Here is an 18,249-nt window from a genome sequence, read left to right on the forward strand (position 1 = left end):
ATAAAGCAAGGTATGTGTGTCTTTGAAGCAACCGTTAATAATAACTGTCATCAACGGAAATTAAAGTATAAACAAATCCAGGGCGCTGATCGGGCCCAAAGTTGGACCCATCACAACGTGATTGACGGCTGGATATGGGCCAGACCATGTGCTGACATGACAGTCCCTTCTAATCGCATGACGCTTGATAGGCTTGGTTGGTTGCTGGGCAAAGTCACGAAATTAATTTCTTTTTATTTTTATTTTTTCTTAGAGAGCAAACAAGGCTTTCTCATCAAAAGACTCTACTAAATTAAAGCACACCAAGGTCCAATTGTGCTCTCTGACTTATGACCTCCCCCTACTTATGATAACCTAAGTCATTTATTTGATAATTGCTACTATATAACTCATTATAATATGTGCCGGAGTAAGTCGGTGTTACAGTTACACTTAAAAAATTCTTTTAAGTTTCACAATTTCTTAATTTTCATTTGGTTGTGTAGAAACACAAAGGTTGAGTATGCAAATACAAACTGTCTTACTCCATATAAAATATTTGATAAAGTTGTCTAATTAGATAAACTTTCACACTGAGTGAGACGCTCATAAAATTAGATGAAATCATAATACAAGGGAATAGTTGACTCATCAAATAACTCTCTAGCCTCTTTTTTTCCATCTAATTGGTTTATGTTTATTCTAGGATAACTAGATGGTTAGAAGTTCTTCATTTTTTATTAATTCAATCGCTCTTTTGATTTGAAAAAAAATAAAATAAAATAAAATCATTATCATTATATTGCCTTCTTTTACACATTCATCTCTAGATTCTCTACCTCTACTGGGAAGGCACGGAGTTGGGATAGATATGTCTCAAAGATCAGGTATTTTGGAAAATGTTGTTGTCACGCTCGCCTAACTACCGAAAACTTGAGCCGACAAAACTATTCGACCAAGTAAGAGGGGGCTAAAAAAGGGAGAAAAAAAAGTAGAGATTTGTGAGTAGTTGAGCCAGCTTGGCGACTCCTTTGATTTGCTTACATTAACGACAGTCGTGACATGTAAAAGAGTTGGTTAGTTAAGTTAATTATATATTTTTGTTTTTGTTTAATGATAGGTTAGGTTAAGGTAAAGTAAAAACAGCCAAGCCCTTTCACTGTTTTAATCAACAAAATTAGGTTTAAGAGGAAAAAGGGAGCATTGGATCTTGTCATACAAGGTATGGGCATGACAATAGTTTGTTTATAAATTTTTTTGTTTTTTCAAAAAAAAGACCAACTGGTGGCTTCGCCATGACAGTCCACCTTTCCGGAGACCGGAAAGATTCACAGAGACATTTCAGTTCAAAACTGTGCAAACGCAAGGGTGAAATTTTATGAACCAATCAAGCTGCTAATTCACTTTATGATATGAAGCTAGTGGGTCTAAATTTGAACCGCCTGGAGGCAGGCTTTACCTTTCACTTTTCACTAAAGAAAACATATAACCATAATGTTCCATAATTCATGGTACTGCAAAATGTTATCTCGTCGTACAATTTGTTATGTTTAGTTTTATCATGAACTATAGCAGTATAAGACATTTATGTTGTTAGACCAAAAATTTAAATCATTGATCAGGTTTTATTATTGGTTGAATATGACATAATGTATGGCACTAATTTAAGTCCGAAAACATAAATATGACAAGGAAATAATATCTACTCCATTTAAATCTTCATAAATAAAAATAAATAAAATAAAGAATTAGCATGCAACACATGCACCAAGATGATTTCTGAACAAATTATATGATCACTATATAGACTAATTAAAACACTAAATAATACGTGATAAGCTTGAAATGCCGCTGAACTTCCCGAATACATGTTAGTTTTTCTTCTTTGTGAAGGCATGGCTTGTGTTAATTTACCAACAAACATGGAGGGGAAAATGGTGGAGGATGGAGGAGGAGAGTGAGAGAGACGCAGGGAAATCGTGTGGGTCCAAGGAAATCAAAAAATGAGGATAGCAACGTACGGCAAAAAGTTCAAACCTTCACGCTGAAGCTAAAAACACAGCTCCGTGAATATATTTGACTTGGTGTATAGCGATTTAAATTCCAAAGATATTTATGGCAGAATGGTAGGCACATATCGTCCATTGTGTCTTCCCAATGGCCGGCACGCATTAGGCCTTCACTCGTGCGTGCAACTGTAATGGAGTCAATATAGAGTCATTGGTTGTCTATGATCTCAACAACTCCAAAATTATCATGTATAATTGACTGTGTATTTATATTTTGACCCCTGTAAATGGTTACGGCGAATTAAGTCATAACTTCTTCCTCCTAATTCTGTTTTATTTTAACATCTTTATTTTCCGTTTCTCTCTTCTTGTGTGCGACTACCTTTATTGTGTGAACCGAGTGCTTGATGAAATGCTTCAGTTAACAAGCTTGTTAGTCTTCAACATTAGTTGGCAGTTTCCTACAACCGTCTTTAACAAGGCTCTATTGATCATAGTAATTGTCGACATACGTTGGTGTAAGCTTTTGTCGGTAGGAATCGACAAGTGAACGTCAAGTGCTCGACGAAATGGTCCCTGAATTTATGTTTTTTCGAAATCATGACTCCATTATTTAAAAATTTTGGCAATGCCAAAGTGTGCAACCTTTAGCTCCAACGCGCACAGATTTAGTCGCCCGACAACCGATAATGTTAGTGAAAAACACTTGATCTATTTTATATTTACATTTTGCCATTAAATTGAATAATAGTCGGTTACCATAACAATCGAACAATAACAATTAGATCGATGAGTCTGCATCATCGAAACGAGGAGAGAAAATATGGTAGATATTTTCCGAACACTTTTTTTCATCGTTTGTTTTTCTCTTTATACAGGCTCATGGATATTTCAAACAAACACTTAAATTCATTTCAGTTCTTAATGTTGAAAAAAGAATGAACGTGCAAAAATCACTTCCCGCCGAGCAGTTTTTTTTTACTGAAATAGAGTTGTAAAGAATTAGTATTGTAATGTGCTACCAACTGTAACCAACCATATAGTACAGCTCTAGGAGGGCCCCAACCATGTTCAGCTGAGTGTTGCTTTTCGGAAAACAACTGCAATCTGTGAAGTGGTTTTCGGAAAGGATCCTTCCGTCAAGTTCTTCTCATCAATTAGTCCGAACTTCTAAAATTTGAGCCTAATTTTAAAAATATAATAATTTTTATCGTTAAATTAAATTTCAAATAACCGAATTATTTGATAAGAATAACTTGGTAAAAAGAATCCGGTTAAGAACAGTCTTTTAGATTTGACTAAATTAATTAACCTAATACACCACTAAACAAATCCCTTAAACACAATTAAACAAATCATTACAGAATCCAGAAGAATAAACAGAACTTGACAGAAAACTACTAATTTTTATTACTTATTAGTAGAATCTTACATCCCAAGAGAAAGGGGTAGTGAAATTTCACTTACAAACCAGAAATTAAATTACCCTAATGCAGAATTAAACACTGATTCTCCCCTAATCAAACTTTGGATTTGGAACAAATTAAATTAATTAAACCCAAATTATTACAACACAAAAGAACACATCTTTCCTAGTAATTTATCATCTTCCTTGACCTAAAAGCTAGCTCCCCAAAGAAGCCGCAGCAGCACCCTTCCAAATAAAACCTGGATATCTTTCTTATTGCTCCTAATCTAATCTCACATTCTTCAATCTCCTTAATTAAATAATTAAAAACCCAAAATACCACCTTCATAAAACCCTAATCGGAAAACCCTAATTTCTATATAATCTTCTTCTTTTTTATTCCCTTTTTGCCCCTTTGGAGTTGAAACTAAATCAGTAGGTCCACTCCTGGGGGAGGCGCAGTTCAAGATTTACCGGCCCCTCGGCCGCTGCCCTTAATTCAAGTCTTTGCTGAGCCAGGAGTGCGTATCTTCGTGCCGCCAGTGCCTCTGCAGAATCCAATTGCAGAAATTGTTATTTTAAGGAACCAACATAAACAGAGTTATAGATCTGAAACACAAAGTTTTCAGAAGTAGAAGGATTGAACTGTGAACTTAATTACCGTGGTCTGGCGTCAAAGCGGCGTTGAAACGCGGCGGAGCGTGGCGGTTCATGTCCTTGAAGCTCAGGTTCAGTGCGTGAACAACCTTGGCCGGCAGTAGAACAGTTGGACTGCCTATTTGATAGCAAAATCAAACATAATATGTCAAAATAAAGACCCGAAGTAATTTTAATTTAAAAAAAAAAAAAAAAAAAAAAAAAAGACCAAAATGGTCGAAATCCAAAATTACAAATTAGTACCTGGTTTCTTGCGAGGTTCAGGAGGGGCAGGGTTTGTATATCTGCGAGGCAAGAAAACGCCGGTGCCAGCGCATTCCCTCTTGATGTTGGAACCGTTAGGCAAAACGGGACGCACGGCGGCGTTATTGTGGTGCTGTCCCTGTTGATTTTGATGGTGGTGCTGGTGGTGGTGTTGGACTTGCAGCGGCGGCCATGCTGATTGGGGCAAATTAACACCATGCCCGCATCTCTCGTAACCTGCAGTGTTTCTTCCTCTGGTTTGGATCTGCTGGTGCTGCTGCTGAGGTTGCTGCTGTGGCTGAGCTGACCAAGGAAGATGATTTACTTGGTTCTCCTGCCTCACATGGTGAAACTGAAAAATACCGAAAACACCCTTGTCAGACCACAACACAAGCATATCAAAAAGCTCTGTTTTGCTCGACATGAAATGGGCTTTACGACTTCTACCTGAGGGAAGCTCCGGTTGGAGCAGAGACCGGGAGCAGAGTGTTGGGGAGGACTGGGGATCCGAGGTGGACCCATAAGTCCGCGGCGGCCGTGGTTGCCGCTGAACTCAGTTGCTCCACCAAGGCTGTTAGTCATCTTCAACCGCGCAACCTGCCCCGCTGCAGCGTAAATCAGCTCCCAGGTGTCGTCCTGAGCTCCAAACGGCGTCGTCGGTGGCGACGGCACCTGGGAAGACGGGCCCGTCGGGCTTCCGTTGCTCGACCAGCTCCCGACTCCGCTCAGAATTGACTGGGGAGACCCGGACATGACCCACTGAGTCAATACAGTAAAACTCGGTCAGCGTTTCGAAATTCCCATATCTTAAACAGGAACAGTAACAGTATAACAGAAAATAAATCTGATGTTGCAAGCTGAAATCGTTACCTCGGGTTTCTCTTCGGGGACGGATAGCTTCTGGGTCTGGTGAGCCGGCTGCAGCGAGGACTGGCCAAGGCGGCGAGTCAGGCCGGCGAGGAAGTCCTCCTCGTCGCTGCTGCTGCCGCCCTCGGTCTCGGAGGAGCCCACCACGGACTCGACAGGGGAACTCAGGGCCCAGTTGGAGTCGGACGAGTCGGACTCGTACGGGAACTCGGTGGGGAATCTGGCGCGGGGTTCGAGACAGTTTCCGCGGAAGCTGTTGCTGTCGTCCATGTTGTTGTGGAGCACGACGTCGTCCGTGAGGAAGTGGGAGGGGAGATAGAACCCGGGATCGTCCTGGGACTGAGTCATACGGACTGGAGCGTATAAATGGATGAGGCTAGAGAGAAAAGGATGAAGAGAGAGAGAGAGAGAGAGAGAGAGAGGGATGAAGAGAGAGAGGAGATGGATTGAGTTGGGAGTGAGAGAGTGTTGCTGCTTGGAGAAGATTTAATAATGAGAGGCCAGTTGAGTTTGCTGGGGTTTGCAGGCTGGGAGGGTCTGGGACCCCCAAAAACACAAGTGTAGAGAGAGAAACAAGAGAGAGAGAGAGAGAGAGAGAGTAAAGGGAAGGGAATGGGATGGGGGGTTGAGGGCGATGTGGAAGACAAGCTGCCTTTATTAAGGTTTCAGGGTCTATTTGGGACAATTCAAAAAATTCAAAACAATTATATAAATTTGAAATTATGAAAATTGAGAGAGGGAAGGTTGGGGCAGGCTGGGATTGTGCAAACAACAGGAAGGCTGGGCCATTGGTTGGAGACGTTTGTCCTTCTATGCAAACTCGCGCACTAAGTTTTCAAAAAAAAAAAATAATAATAACTCACGAGCTATACGTATAGTGATTTTTGAACTTTCGTTTTTTTTTTTTTTTTTTTTTGTACTATTTTTTTCTTGAATCTGTCATAATTTTTGCAATTTAATTAATTGAGTGATTAGAAAAACCAGGAGGAAGAAAAAAGAGTGCAAAAACTATTTTGACTTGAGTGATGTTATTGTGGAACCAGTAAAAACACTTACATGTATTTAATATAACAATCATCTAACAGTCATATTTAATTCATTTTGATATATGTCTTTGTGAAATGTTATTGGCATTCCAAAAATCTCATTTTACACTCCTCATAAATGTATTTTTTTTCCTAATATAAAAAGTTTGGAATGTATAATGAGATTTTTTCAGTGCTACTAACAGTTTACATGTCTTCAATGCAATCATTATATGTCTCTTCGGAGACACTCAACTTTGGTGATTGATTTAGGGATGTAAATTGAAAATGAAATCTAAAAATGCAATTACCGTCTAACCGTCGAGACGATGATTATATTAAATACATATATGTACTGTATTCAAATTCGTTATTTGTACCATAATTAACAATGATTCTTAATTTTCGTATGAACATCACACACTTACGTAACGTTAGTTGTTTAATTAGATTATATTTGTTTATAACTAATTCAAAGCTCTACGTTCATGGCATGTCAAGTTCACACATAATAGTAATACAAAGTGCCAGTGAGACTGGATAAGGTTGTCCTTATATAATGGGTTGTTTGTTGGAACGGAGGAGAGTCCGCAGAGATTTGTGGGTGTCTTTTACTGTGCTTATGTTCTCAAGCATTCCCACCGTCGAGATTCTTATTCTTTGCAATTAAGCGACTGCGTTTTCAAATTTTGTCCAATTGGCATTGTCTTGTTCCAATTCGCCTCACTTTTTGTCGAAGGATCCTCATTGTGATTTTTTATATTTAAAAAATTATTGTAATTTTTTATATTTAAAATTGAATATAAACAATCATTTTTGTTTATCGTACATTGTGCAATAAAAATTTATTATAATTTTTTATACTTAAAATTAAATATAAACAGTACCTAACGAAAATTAGTCGCACGATTTACAATGAACAAACATGATTGAAAGTTCCCAGGGATCATCACAAAAAGAATCCGAAGAGGATCCTCATTCCTTTTTGTCACTTTGCCTACTTCAAGTCACTTAACTAAGGGCTGGTTTGGTGCTGGGGTGTTTTTATAAAAAGTGGTATAAAAAAAAAGGTGAGCTCAAAAAGGTATTTGGCAAATACTTAAAAACAGCTTATTTTCACAGTTTTGGGTGAAAAAAACTGAAAATATGAAGCAGTACAACTGAGCTTATTCTGACAGCACAGTAATATCAAACTAGCCCTAAGCATATTGTTGTATTTTTTGATTCGGTCGAACGTAGCTTTGGATTTATACTTTGTTTTGAGGTTTAATCAAGACATAAGCATTTGACAGGAAGAAAAACAAAACAGAACAACAACAAAGGTGGCAAGTTAGCATGTGGAATGATTGGAGTCGTTTTGCTACTTAATTATATTGATTCGATTAGTACATATTATTACACATAATTTGTTACTATTTTTGTGATGATTGCTACTAGCTAGCAACCACTACGAATGTGAGATCTCTACATTAATTGGACAAGTTAAAATTAGCTTCATTGCGTAGGTTAACTAAGTCTCCTCCCCCCTACTTGCTCCACAATTAATATAACATCATGTATCTAAGTTACACGTGTTATGTTAGGAATGAAACTCTCGTACTTAGTTAGGATCGAAATTCTCGTGTTTATGTCAGGAATGAAACTTCGTGCTTATGTTAGGAACGCAACTCTCGTGTTCATGTTAAAACTGAAACTCTTGTGTTTATGTTAAGAACAAAACTCTCTTGTTTATGTTAGTAACGCAACTCTCGTGCTTATGTTAGGAAAGCAACTCTCGTGCTTATGTTAGAAACAAAACTCTCATGCTACTTAAGAACGAAACTCTAGTGTTTATGTCAGTAACATCACTCTCGTGCTTATGTTAGGAAAACAACTCTCGTGCTTATCTTAGGAACGCAACTCTCGTGCTCAAGTTAGGAATAAAATTATCGTGCTTATGTTAGGAACGCAACTATCGCGTTCACGTCCTGAACAAAACTGTTATGCTCATGTTAGAAACGAAACTCTCGTGTTTATATAAGGAATGAAACTCTCGTGTTTGTATCAGAAACGAAACTCTCGTGTTTATATAAGGAATGAAACTCTCGTGTTACTCTCGTGTTCCTAATAGGAATAACATTATCGTGTTTATGTTAAGAACGCAACTCTCGTACTCATGTTAAAAACAAAGCTCTTGTACTTATATTATGAACTAAACTCTTGTGCTCATGTTTGAAAATTTAAACAGAAGAGATCTACCACCACTATTTGAAAAGGCCGACAAACAGTGACCAGAACAATATACTATTTATCATATTTTCGTGTTTGGCTCACCAACTAACTAGTAGAAATTAAATTTGTTAAATTTTCAGTAGGTACTCTTGCACTAAATGCATTAAATTAGCACTTCAAATGTGTTGGATAAAAGAACTTGAGAATAGACGTCAATAATCTAAAATTCCTTCGCTCATAAGTACTTAATAGAATCACGAGTCAACTATTGGATTCCAACAACGACTTCACAAAACATGCTCTAATCCACGAACCAAATGAATTCTAGTCTTCTTATGTTGGACTAGTATAGGGGCACCAGAATCGTCTTTCTCCCATCTTGTCTTTTTTATCTCCTTTACTACTGTAACAGATGTTGATACTGCATGTAAATTCAAGTATGTTCTTAATCAAAATTCTTTTTCGTTTCAGATCAGGCCTCATTTTTCTCTCTATTCTTCTTATTGCAGTGTAGTCTTCATTCCCCCCCCCCCCCCCTTATTCTAACAATATTTCTTTGGCTTTAACTAAAATTTTTCATATTCGGATTTCTGGATTTGTGCAATGTTTTTAGTTCTCTCTGTTGAATTTAGGGTCTTTCAATTTTTCTGCATAGTACTCCAATCTTTGAAATTCTTGGTTTAAATTACCTATATGCAAGAGGCATTTCCACATATGAAATGTTGGCTCCGCCACTGCTACTATATGCTTTTAGTATTTGGTGGTGATTGAAAACCAATGCAATTCATGAAAATCAAGTCAACTAAGGCTGTTTCGAAAAACATTCGCGCTATGTATGCTCAATTAGATCCAGTAACGAGGTCCGTTAATGTCAATTTCAGAGCAAGTCACTTGCCACTTCTGCACGACTGCCTAGAGATTGATATAGAAACTTAATAGGTCATGCAAATGTCTTCTCCTAATTTCAACCGCTACATTTGACAATTCTTCACGAAATGACACCATTGATCGATTATCACCTACGCAAACTAGCTACTCCCAAGTTTAAATTCAAACCAAGGCCATAAAGAATTCAAAATTCCTTTGCAATCTAGAAAAAAAGTGACATAATTCACTGATCTCATATTATACTATGATTGCTAGTTTACAAGAAATGGGTTGTTTTTTTTTTTTTTTTTTGGTGAACTGGAAATATATCATAACCAGGGAAAACATACCAAAAGTATATAACGAAGCCTACATAGAGGCAAGCAACATAATATTAGACCCGGTAATGCAAGGGGATGAAAAGGAACCAGACGCTGCAATCAGAGGCAAAAGCGTCACCCCTCTCACTACCACAACTAAATTAAGGAGAGCATGGTAGTTCATCATTATTTAATACATGAACCAATAAAGATGGGGCCTATCAACTCAAGTAAAGTCACACATCTCCACACACCGTCGCAATGCCAAGTGATCTGCCACCATATGGGTTGTTTGGTTACGGTAATTCTTATACTGAGTGAAATATGGTGGATCATAATACATGATGATCTCATGCTTTTGTAAGTGAGGTTGGACCCCATGTTGAGTGGGTGTGGAGTCTGTTGCATAAATAATCCGACATTACACAAATTTACAAAATATTCAATACTATTATATGATTAACAATTCTCATATTGAGTGGAAATGCATGGATTTTAGTGGATCATAACACAAAATAATCACAGTACACAAAAGCCTCGTACTTTTTGTAACAGGTTTCATACAGTACGGACACCCTATACTAGTTTTTCTTTTGAGTTTACGGTCGGACAAAATCACTTTTCATTGTTTATCCGCACTAATTAGTAATGGAACTGGATTCTCTTCTCTCCCTTTTCTCCTTCCCTCGCTCATCTTCTCTCTCTGCTTCGTCTTCTTCTTTCTCTCTATACAAAAGGTAAAACAAAATGATAATGTGACTTAATATTAAGCATTTAAATAAAAAAAAAGCGAGAAAAGAAGAAAATGAAAAAGAAGAGAATCCGGATCTATTAGTAATTATGAGACTTCCCATTCTGCCCAAGTTTTTGTTGACAGCACTACATTTCATGTCGTTTGGTTAGTACTGCTGATTTAATTAGTCCCACTTTGTTGTCGTTAATTAAAGTAGTAGCGTAATCATTCATTAGTCTTCTAAATGTGCATGATTTGTTATGATCAAGATGTACGGCCAGGGATTCAGGGTTTAGTCCAGTAGAGTGCGGCTGATCTCACATTTGCTTTTTGCACGTCCAACACAAGTCAATCATTGAGGCATGTTGTCTGTCTTCCTGTTTAAATATCATTCTCATTCCTTATTATTTTATGCGATCATGGTTAAATTACGTCAATATTTTATATTATTTTTTTATAGAGATAATAAGACAAAAAATAATAAGAATATAAAATGTTGACATAGCTTAACCGTGACCGCACAAATAGAAGAAGATGAGAAGGGCATCCAAACAAATTTTATTTTTATAGAGATAATAAGACAAAAAGTAATATGAATATAAAATATTGACGTGGCTTAACTGTGACTGCATAATTAAGAAGGATGGGAAGGGCACCCAAACAGGAGGGCAGACAATCCGCCTCTGTCAATCATATGAGATACATTTACAAATTAAGGTTCTACTTTCATTTGGGAAGTGTTATTGGCACTTTAAAAAACTAATTCTACATTCCTCACAAATGTATTTTTCTTTCTAAATATAGAAAGTTTGGAGTGTAGAACGAGAAATTTGGAATGCCAATAACAATTCCCTTCCATTTAACTATTTTGAGTCTATCATCAACAAATTCTCACAATAGAACTTTTTATAAACTTTCTCCCACTTCACAATTTACTCTCAATTCTCGTGTCAATAATATAAAACACTGCATTAAAAATTTGAGGTGTCAAAAAATCTATAGAAAGTATTACTTTTGAGAGTCTCCTTAGTATTTCCCAACAAATAAATAGTTGTTGTAGTTGTAAAGCACATTCTATAAAAATAAAAATAAAACAAAAACAAAAACTTGTTACCAAAGCCTTTATTTTTTTGTTTTTTATAATTAACATAATATACAAAAATAATTTTGTACTGTCAACACAACCATTAAGAACGACAATTTCATTAAAAATAGTATGGAAAACGCTTTTGGAGTGACACTCAATATAATTATGATGATGCATTTCTTAATATTTTCTTTAAAAGTTAGAATCATATATATACTCAAAATCATTTTTCTTAAATATGTTAACCCTAAATCAAACACAACAATACAATTAACCCCAAAGAACATGGATCCCGTGAGATGTCCAGTAAAAAATACAACCCACATCGGCAGGGACCCACGTAAATACATAGAAATGGAATGAGGATCCTCTCCAGATTCTCTTTGTGAGGACTTAATGATTCTCTAATCATGTTCATTTATCGTATATTATGCAGTCATAAATTATTTTAAATTTTATATTTAAAATTGAATACAAACAGTACCTGACAAAAACTGACGGTATGATTTATGACAAACGGACACTATTAAAGGATTCCTTGGATCCTCACAAAGAGGATCCTCATTCATAAAAACACGATTTGAATCTGAATCTCGTGACGTGGCAATAGTACTGATTCGGCAACCTTAATTGTCAATCCGTCATACTCTTGTATAATGATCATATATAACTAGTATATGCTCGTACACAAAACGTGAAATTTTTTACTTTGTTGTTAAAATTGAAGGAGACATGAAGAGAGAGAATTGTGGGGGTGAGGAGAGAGGGTGAGATATTGTTTTTTATTTATTTTTTTAAAATAGAGATGATAAATTTACACGTAGGTGATGTTTAAAAAAAACGGTAAAATTTTATTTTATGAAATTACGTTACTGTCCTTAATTTTTTTTTTATAATAAAAGATAAAATATCTTTTCACCTTATTTTAATTGACAAATAGAATTTCATTAATGTAATTTTAGATACACAAATAATAACTAACAGAACCGCACGTCTCCGTCTATTACCAAGTTTTTCCCCACAAACCGTCGCCGTTACGGCGGCGTTTCACAATCGAACACACCAACGCGGTTATCACGACGTTTGCTTTCCCAGAGGACAAAGAGTAAAGGGTCCCCGGACCCAGAGGACAAAGAGTAAAGGGTCCCCGGACCCCAAAGCCAACTCTCAACTGGATTTGATAAATTTCCCGCCATATTTTTACCTTAATGGGCAAAAGTGGAAAATACGTGTTTTTCTAATTTTGGAAAAATAATTTAAAAAAAAAAAAGGAGGAATGGTGGGGAGTGGGGGACAGTCATTACCTGCCAAAAGTGGTAGAATAGAGCACCGTTGGTCAAAACCGCGGGAATGCTTTTTTGAAAATTAAACTCCTTTTTTTTTTTCTTGAAGGAAAAATTGAAATTATTTGATTGGACGTTTGATATTGTTAGTCATTATCTTCAAAATGGGAGGGCAATTTCGTCTAAAAATTGAAATTTCTTTGGGAAGTAGTGTCTTTTCGGAATAAGGTCATCCACTGAGCAGCCGGAGGCGTTGAGTTGGAACCGAGGTGGTGATTTCGGACGTGAGGATAAGTTCAGGGCCCACCCTCGCTAATCCACCGTGAGTGTCACGAAGTAACATATAAATAAATTGTTAATTACATAATATAAACAAAAAATGATTTTCGTACTCTTATTTTTACGTTGTTCCGTTTGTTCACATTTCTTAATTTTTCTTATTTATTCAATCTAACCGTTACGAACTAAGAGGGAAGTGCATGTACAAAACAACAAAGTGCATACATCATTTTATTGATGAGTTAAGATTTATTAATTCGTCTAACCATTCTTAATCACTTAAGTTAAAAACAATTTGTATGTGTTGAACACTTTAATTAACTATTCGACGCATATTTCACAGTAAGTTAGAAATTCTACACAATTGATATCGTAACATTACTATAAAGATTTAAATTAGAAAAATAATTTTCGCACATCGTTCCAAAGTGCGTATTTAAAAACTGCATGTGCCATTTAATACTACGACCTAATAATATCTCTCTTCACTTATAAATGAGAGGTTTTAGGTTTGATTATCGTCAAAGATGAATTTAAACCACATTATTGCTAATCTATTGTGAGGCTAAGCCTTATTTTAATGTAGATAATATCGTTTGTTAAAAAAAAATATGCATGTGCCAGCTCAGCAAGGTATACCCGCCAATATTTTCGAACTGAAGCGTCCCTTTCAAATGTGAAAGAAAGAGTATATGAGACAAATCGATATTTAATATTCGAACGAATTAATTGTTACTGCATATATTTTATTTGCACTCAACGACCATATTTCTCTTTCAAATTCTATTTTCCTGCTAAGATCCAAAACCCAAGTTCTGTTTTCTTGTCTGGACGAATTCTTTACGTTGGATTGGATGAATTACTGGGTCAACTTCAGTTTGGCGAAGTTGGCAAACAACTCCACACAAATGATGACAAATTCGTCAACCTTTAGCATTATGATTGATAGACTCGTTTGTTTTTGTTAATAATTCGATTTGTTTGACTTAGTTATTATAAACCACACTAATTATTTGATCAATTCATCACGCGACAAGCATTTATTGAATGAATGATTTACCTTTTCATATATGGCAAACGTGTATTAGATGCCTGATGTGATTACGGTAGTTGCGAGAAAGTTTCTTCTGTAAATCTAAGCATAAGTCGTAGCTGAGGAAGATTGAGATCAGCAAGTGGATGTAGGCTTGTAGCAAGATGTCAACATCGCCATTGATAGAAAGGCCTTCCGCGTTCAAACATTTTCCTATTATTTCTTGTAAAGAATCAAATTCGCACAATAAGGAAGAATATTTGAGTTCATACATCAAGTGTAATATACTAGCCTTATTGAGGAATGTGAATTATTCGACATAAAAAACTTGACAAAATCGTTCATAACACTACAACAGCAGCGTTATACGAATAAAACCAAGACATCTTCATTCCTGTACAGATGAATGTTGTTAGGTCCTATATGATGGGGGATAAGATGGAGAAGGTGAATGTTGGTGGCGTATATAATTAAGGGCACCTACCTCACAATTTGAGTAAATGTCAAGCTTTCTTTAAAGTTCAATTATGTAGCTCCCTTCTCATTCCCTCACCCACGTGTCCTCTCTACGTCCTTGTCAATTTTCATATCTATATCAATTCGGTGTGGGAAATCATAGAGGTCTAATGATTCAAATTACGATTTATATATATAGTTTTACTTCTAATTATATCGAGATTCTTTTGGATAAAATCACACATCTTGATTTATATATAATTAAGTTGAGGACAATATCGATGTTCGACAATTCAACTCTTTATTCTACAATTTAACATTCAGAATATCTCATATTCCAAAAACACCCTCATGCTCGTGAGTCCGGATGACTTTAAAAAATCTCCTCCTCCCAATTTTAGCTGTTCATATATGTTCATGTTGTACTGCATCATGATGCTTATGTGATGGTGACAAGTGACACTGTGACAACCAATTTTAGGTAGCCCGTATAATGCTGTCCTCCTTCATTATATTTTGTTACCTAATTTTTCAAAATTCGAACAATCGAACTTGCCTGCCTCCACTCTCTTGCATGCATGATACTACTATGATTTAGAGCATTTCTAATGAGAAAATGAATTTGGCAGATTATTATTTCATTGTTTATTTATCTACAACATTTACTTTCATGAAATTTTTTTGAGTGTATTTGAAACATGGTGCGGAAAATCACATGACATTGTATAATTGAAAAAACACTTGAAAAAAAAAAAAATCCCAATTATATAATAATATATGACACGTTACCTCTTGTTTCAAATACACTTAAATATTTTATTATAAAAAGATATAAGTAGCCCGATTTATCTGCTCATGATATTGTAGGGCAGAGAGTAACAAAATTTACACTCAATTACCTATGCTATTGAAATTAGATTTTATTTACGTAACTCAATCAAAATAAGTTTGTTTCCTCAATTGCCTCCAAAAGATGCTGCCTATTCAAATATTCAGAAATTCGAAATTATGCCGTAGAAGTTGCAACCGTTTCACTCAAACAAGGCAGAGACTTCACATGACCAAGCAAACACGCAATAGCTTTGGTCGGTCAAAGTCTTAGGAAGGGTGATGGAAATGTTTATTATGGAAATCTCTTACAAAAATGTACGACACGTTGTTTTGGTATGACTCATTTCACTAATGGTCGTAGTATGTGTCAGAGTTGTCTTAATCAAATTAAGTGATAGAAATTTATTTATTTTTATTAATATTTGAATTACTTTCTTATGTAAATAAATTGGACGACGTTTGAACGTATTATTGATAGTAAATTGTGAGATTTAATTTTTATTTTTTTAAATATAAAATATATTGTTTATTAAAAAAATATTACTCTCTTATGTGACATTTTTCCCTTCGAATTTGGGGTGGTTTTCAGCAAACCCCAACCCACGCCTTGATTATGTCTCTAATGGCCATGTTAGCGTGATCAGTATGATGACATCTGAGATTTTCTGGAACAACTCCAACTCATACTTGATAGCATGATATGAATATTACTAAAAGTGGTGGTGGCACCTAATTTATAGGAGATTTTTCTCTTCTAAATAAGATTTAGACTTATTGACATCACCAGTAAAGTACACTATTTATCCGATAATAAATTTTTCACATGATATCTTTGATTACAAGAAATTTCTCTCTTAATTTACCCTCCGAACAAAAAATATTATGTCTATGCATATGTTATGCAGAAACCAAAAAAAAGGTTCTAGTACATTTTCATAGAGCTACTGCTCACCGTCCGACTAGCGCATAGCGCTTTTTAGAACTTTAATCTTACCAATCAAGCATTAAATCGTTTTCTAAACCTTTTCTCAGAATAAAATAGAAAGAAAAAAAAAACTATTCCAAGCATGTTGCTTGAGGGGGAGGGTCACATGCAAAAGTTGTTACATTTTCGTAGGACTCATCTGATCACATGTGCTCACGCCCTTCGTTTAAGCAGATAAGCATTGCATTATTGTGCACGATCGAACCTTACAAACAAAGATTCTGACATCCCTTTGAGTCATACAAGAACTGCATTATTGTGTATGTGAGCCTAATCATGCACGCCTAATTAATACGACATGCATGCATAGTTGGAAGAACATTGCATTGGTTAAGCCACATATAGTTCAGTTTGATGCCAACTCTTGATTCAACGAATTTGGCTTTGTAATTCTGTACAAATATCGTGTCACCGATGCCCCTACAGTCATCATCGATTTGTATATAACTATGTGCTTATTTATCTCATCACGTGATTTGCTACAACATATTTGTCCTTTCATCGGTTGTATATAACTACTATGCCTCATTCACGCAATCAGAAGAATGGACTCACGAGTACACAGGGGTAGACTGGTGGAGCCAAAATTTTAGGTTAGAAGGGGCCTCTCAGATCTGTTAAAAAAAAACGCTGCAACACCACCGACAATGGTAGCTGAAACAACGCTGCAACATGCTTGCGAATCCCTTTCTCATGCTTGCGAAGCCATTGTCTCATGCATCCACCATCTGGTCATCCTCTCAACCACTACTTTGATGCTCATTTTGATGTTTGTTTGCTCGGTGACAATGATGTTGATTTTTCAATTCCACTCCATTTCATCAGTATGTTCCGACCAATTGGGAGCCATGTTAATTAAGCAAAGAAAACAACCTAATAGAAATAAATAACGAGACATTGAAAATTGCACATGTATGGAAGCATAATTCAAATATGTCAACAACTACCAAAACCATGTGAAAAAGATTAAAAGAAACAGCTCTCTCGCCTACGTCCTCTCTCTCTCTCCCTCTGGTTGAGGCCCCAATCCCTTGAAAAATCTTTGGAAATCAGAAGGATAATTATAATTTTTTTCTCTATAAAAAATTATCAAGGTAGGCCTAGGACCATTCTTGTCCCTTCATGGCTCCGCCCTTGGGTAGATCCAGCTTCGGGCAAATTGGGTCAGTTGACACCCCCCTCCCGCCCAAAAAAAACCCCAAAGCTTAGAAAAACTCCATGGAAAAGCGAAGTCCTACCTCTTGACAATCTGAGATGCTCTTGAAAGCTGTCCTCCAACTGTTTTGACAAATTGCCTTTATGAGAATTGGCCAGGGTAGTTGCTAGCTGCATGCCAAAAAAGCTCAACGAAATGTCAATTTACATGCTATATTTCGTCCAAAAAAACTTTACGCCCTGCTCACCCTCCTTTTTACTGACCTCCAAATCATATTTTCTGCACCCACCACTGCAACCGAAAACCCCAAGAATCTCTACCCTACAAATTGAATTTTGAATTTAGGGTTTAGGACAGAAATGCATATGCAACCGAATATTGCGCAGGATTGACAATGAATTTGGACCCTAAGTTATTGGATCGATCTATGACAGAAATGCATGCATGGAATAGTATCAGTAACAGAGGCTAGATATGTGTGTGTGTCTCACATTTTGATACAGGGCATATATACGTGCTTCCAACTAAGTACAATTTTCGCAAAGCCCGCATAGAGGGTGTTTCCACGTTCCAACCAGGACAAGAAGAGAATGCACATGCAGTTCCCTTTTTTGGTTTAAGCACATTCTTCCAAAGAGATTCTTGCATATCTTCGGAGTTACGCGATGAGCGATATACTCACTCGAAGATATACTCTAGTCCCAAACGAGCATTTTTCTCCATTTCTTTGGCTACACATCTTTGAACCAACATGATTGGCGCTAGCCATGTCAAACTACATTGCTTGATGTTAAGTTTTTTATCCCCAAAAGAAAAATAG

General features: G+C 36.2%; 1 protein-coding gene across 1 annotated transcript; it reads right to left on the bottom strand.

Moving 5' to 3' along the window:
• Window positions 1-3,374: 3,374 nt before the first annotated feature.
• Window positions 3,375-5,769, bottom strand: LOC137720414 (uncharacterized). Its single transcript, XM_068459484.1, has 5 exons — window positions 5,167-5,769; window positions 4,744-5,055; window positions 4,297-4,648; window positions 4,058-4,171; window positions 3,375-3,944 (listed from the first exon to the last, which is right to left on the bottom strand). Exons 1-5 carry the CDS (start codon window positions 5,509-5,511, stop codon window positions 3,829-3,831), a joined length of 1,239 nt encoding a protein of 412 aa, XP_068315585.1. The 5' UTR covers window positions 5,512-5,769; the 3' UTR covers window positions 3,375-3,828.
• Between the last annotated feature and the right edge of the window lie 12,480 nt (window positions 5,770-18,249).

This window comes from Pyrus communis, chromosome 16, assembly GCF_963583255.1.
Source record: "Pyrus communis chromosome 16, drPyrComm1.1, whole genome shotgun sequence".
NCBI classification, from domain to species: domain Eukaryota; kingdom Viridiplantae; phylum Streptophyta; class Magnoliopsida; order Rosales; family Rosaceae; genus Pyrus; species Pyrus communis.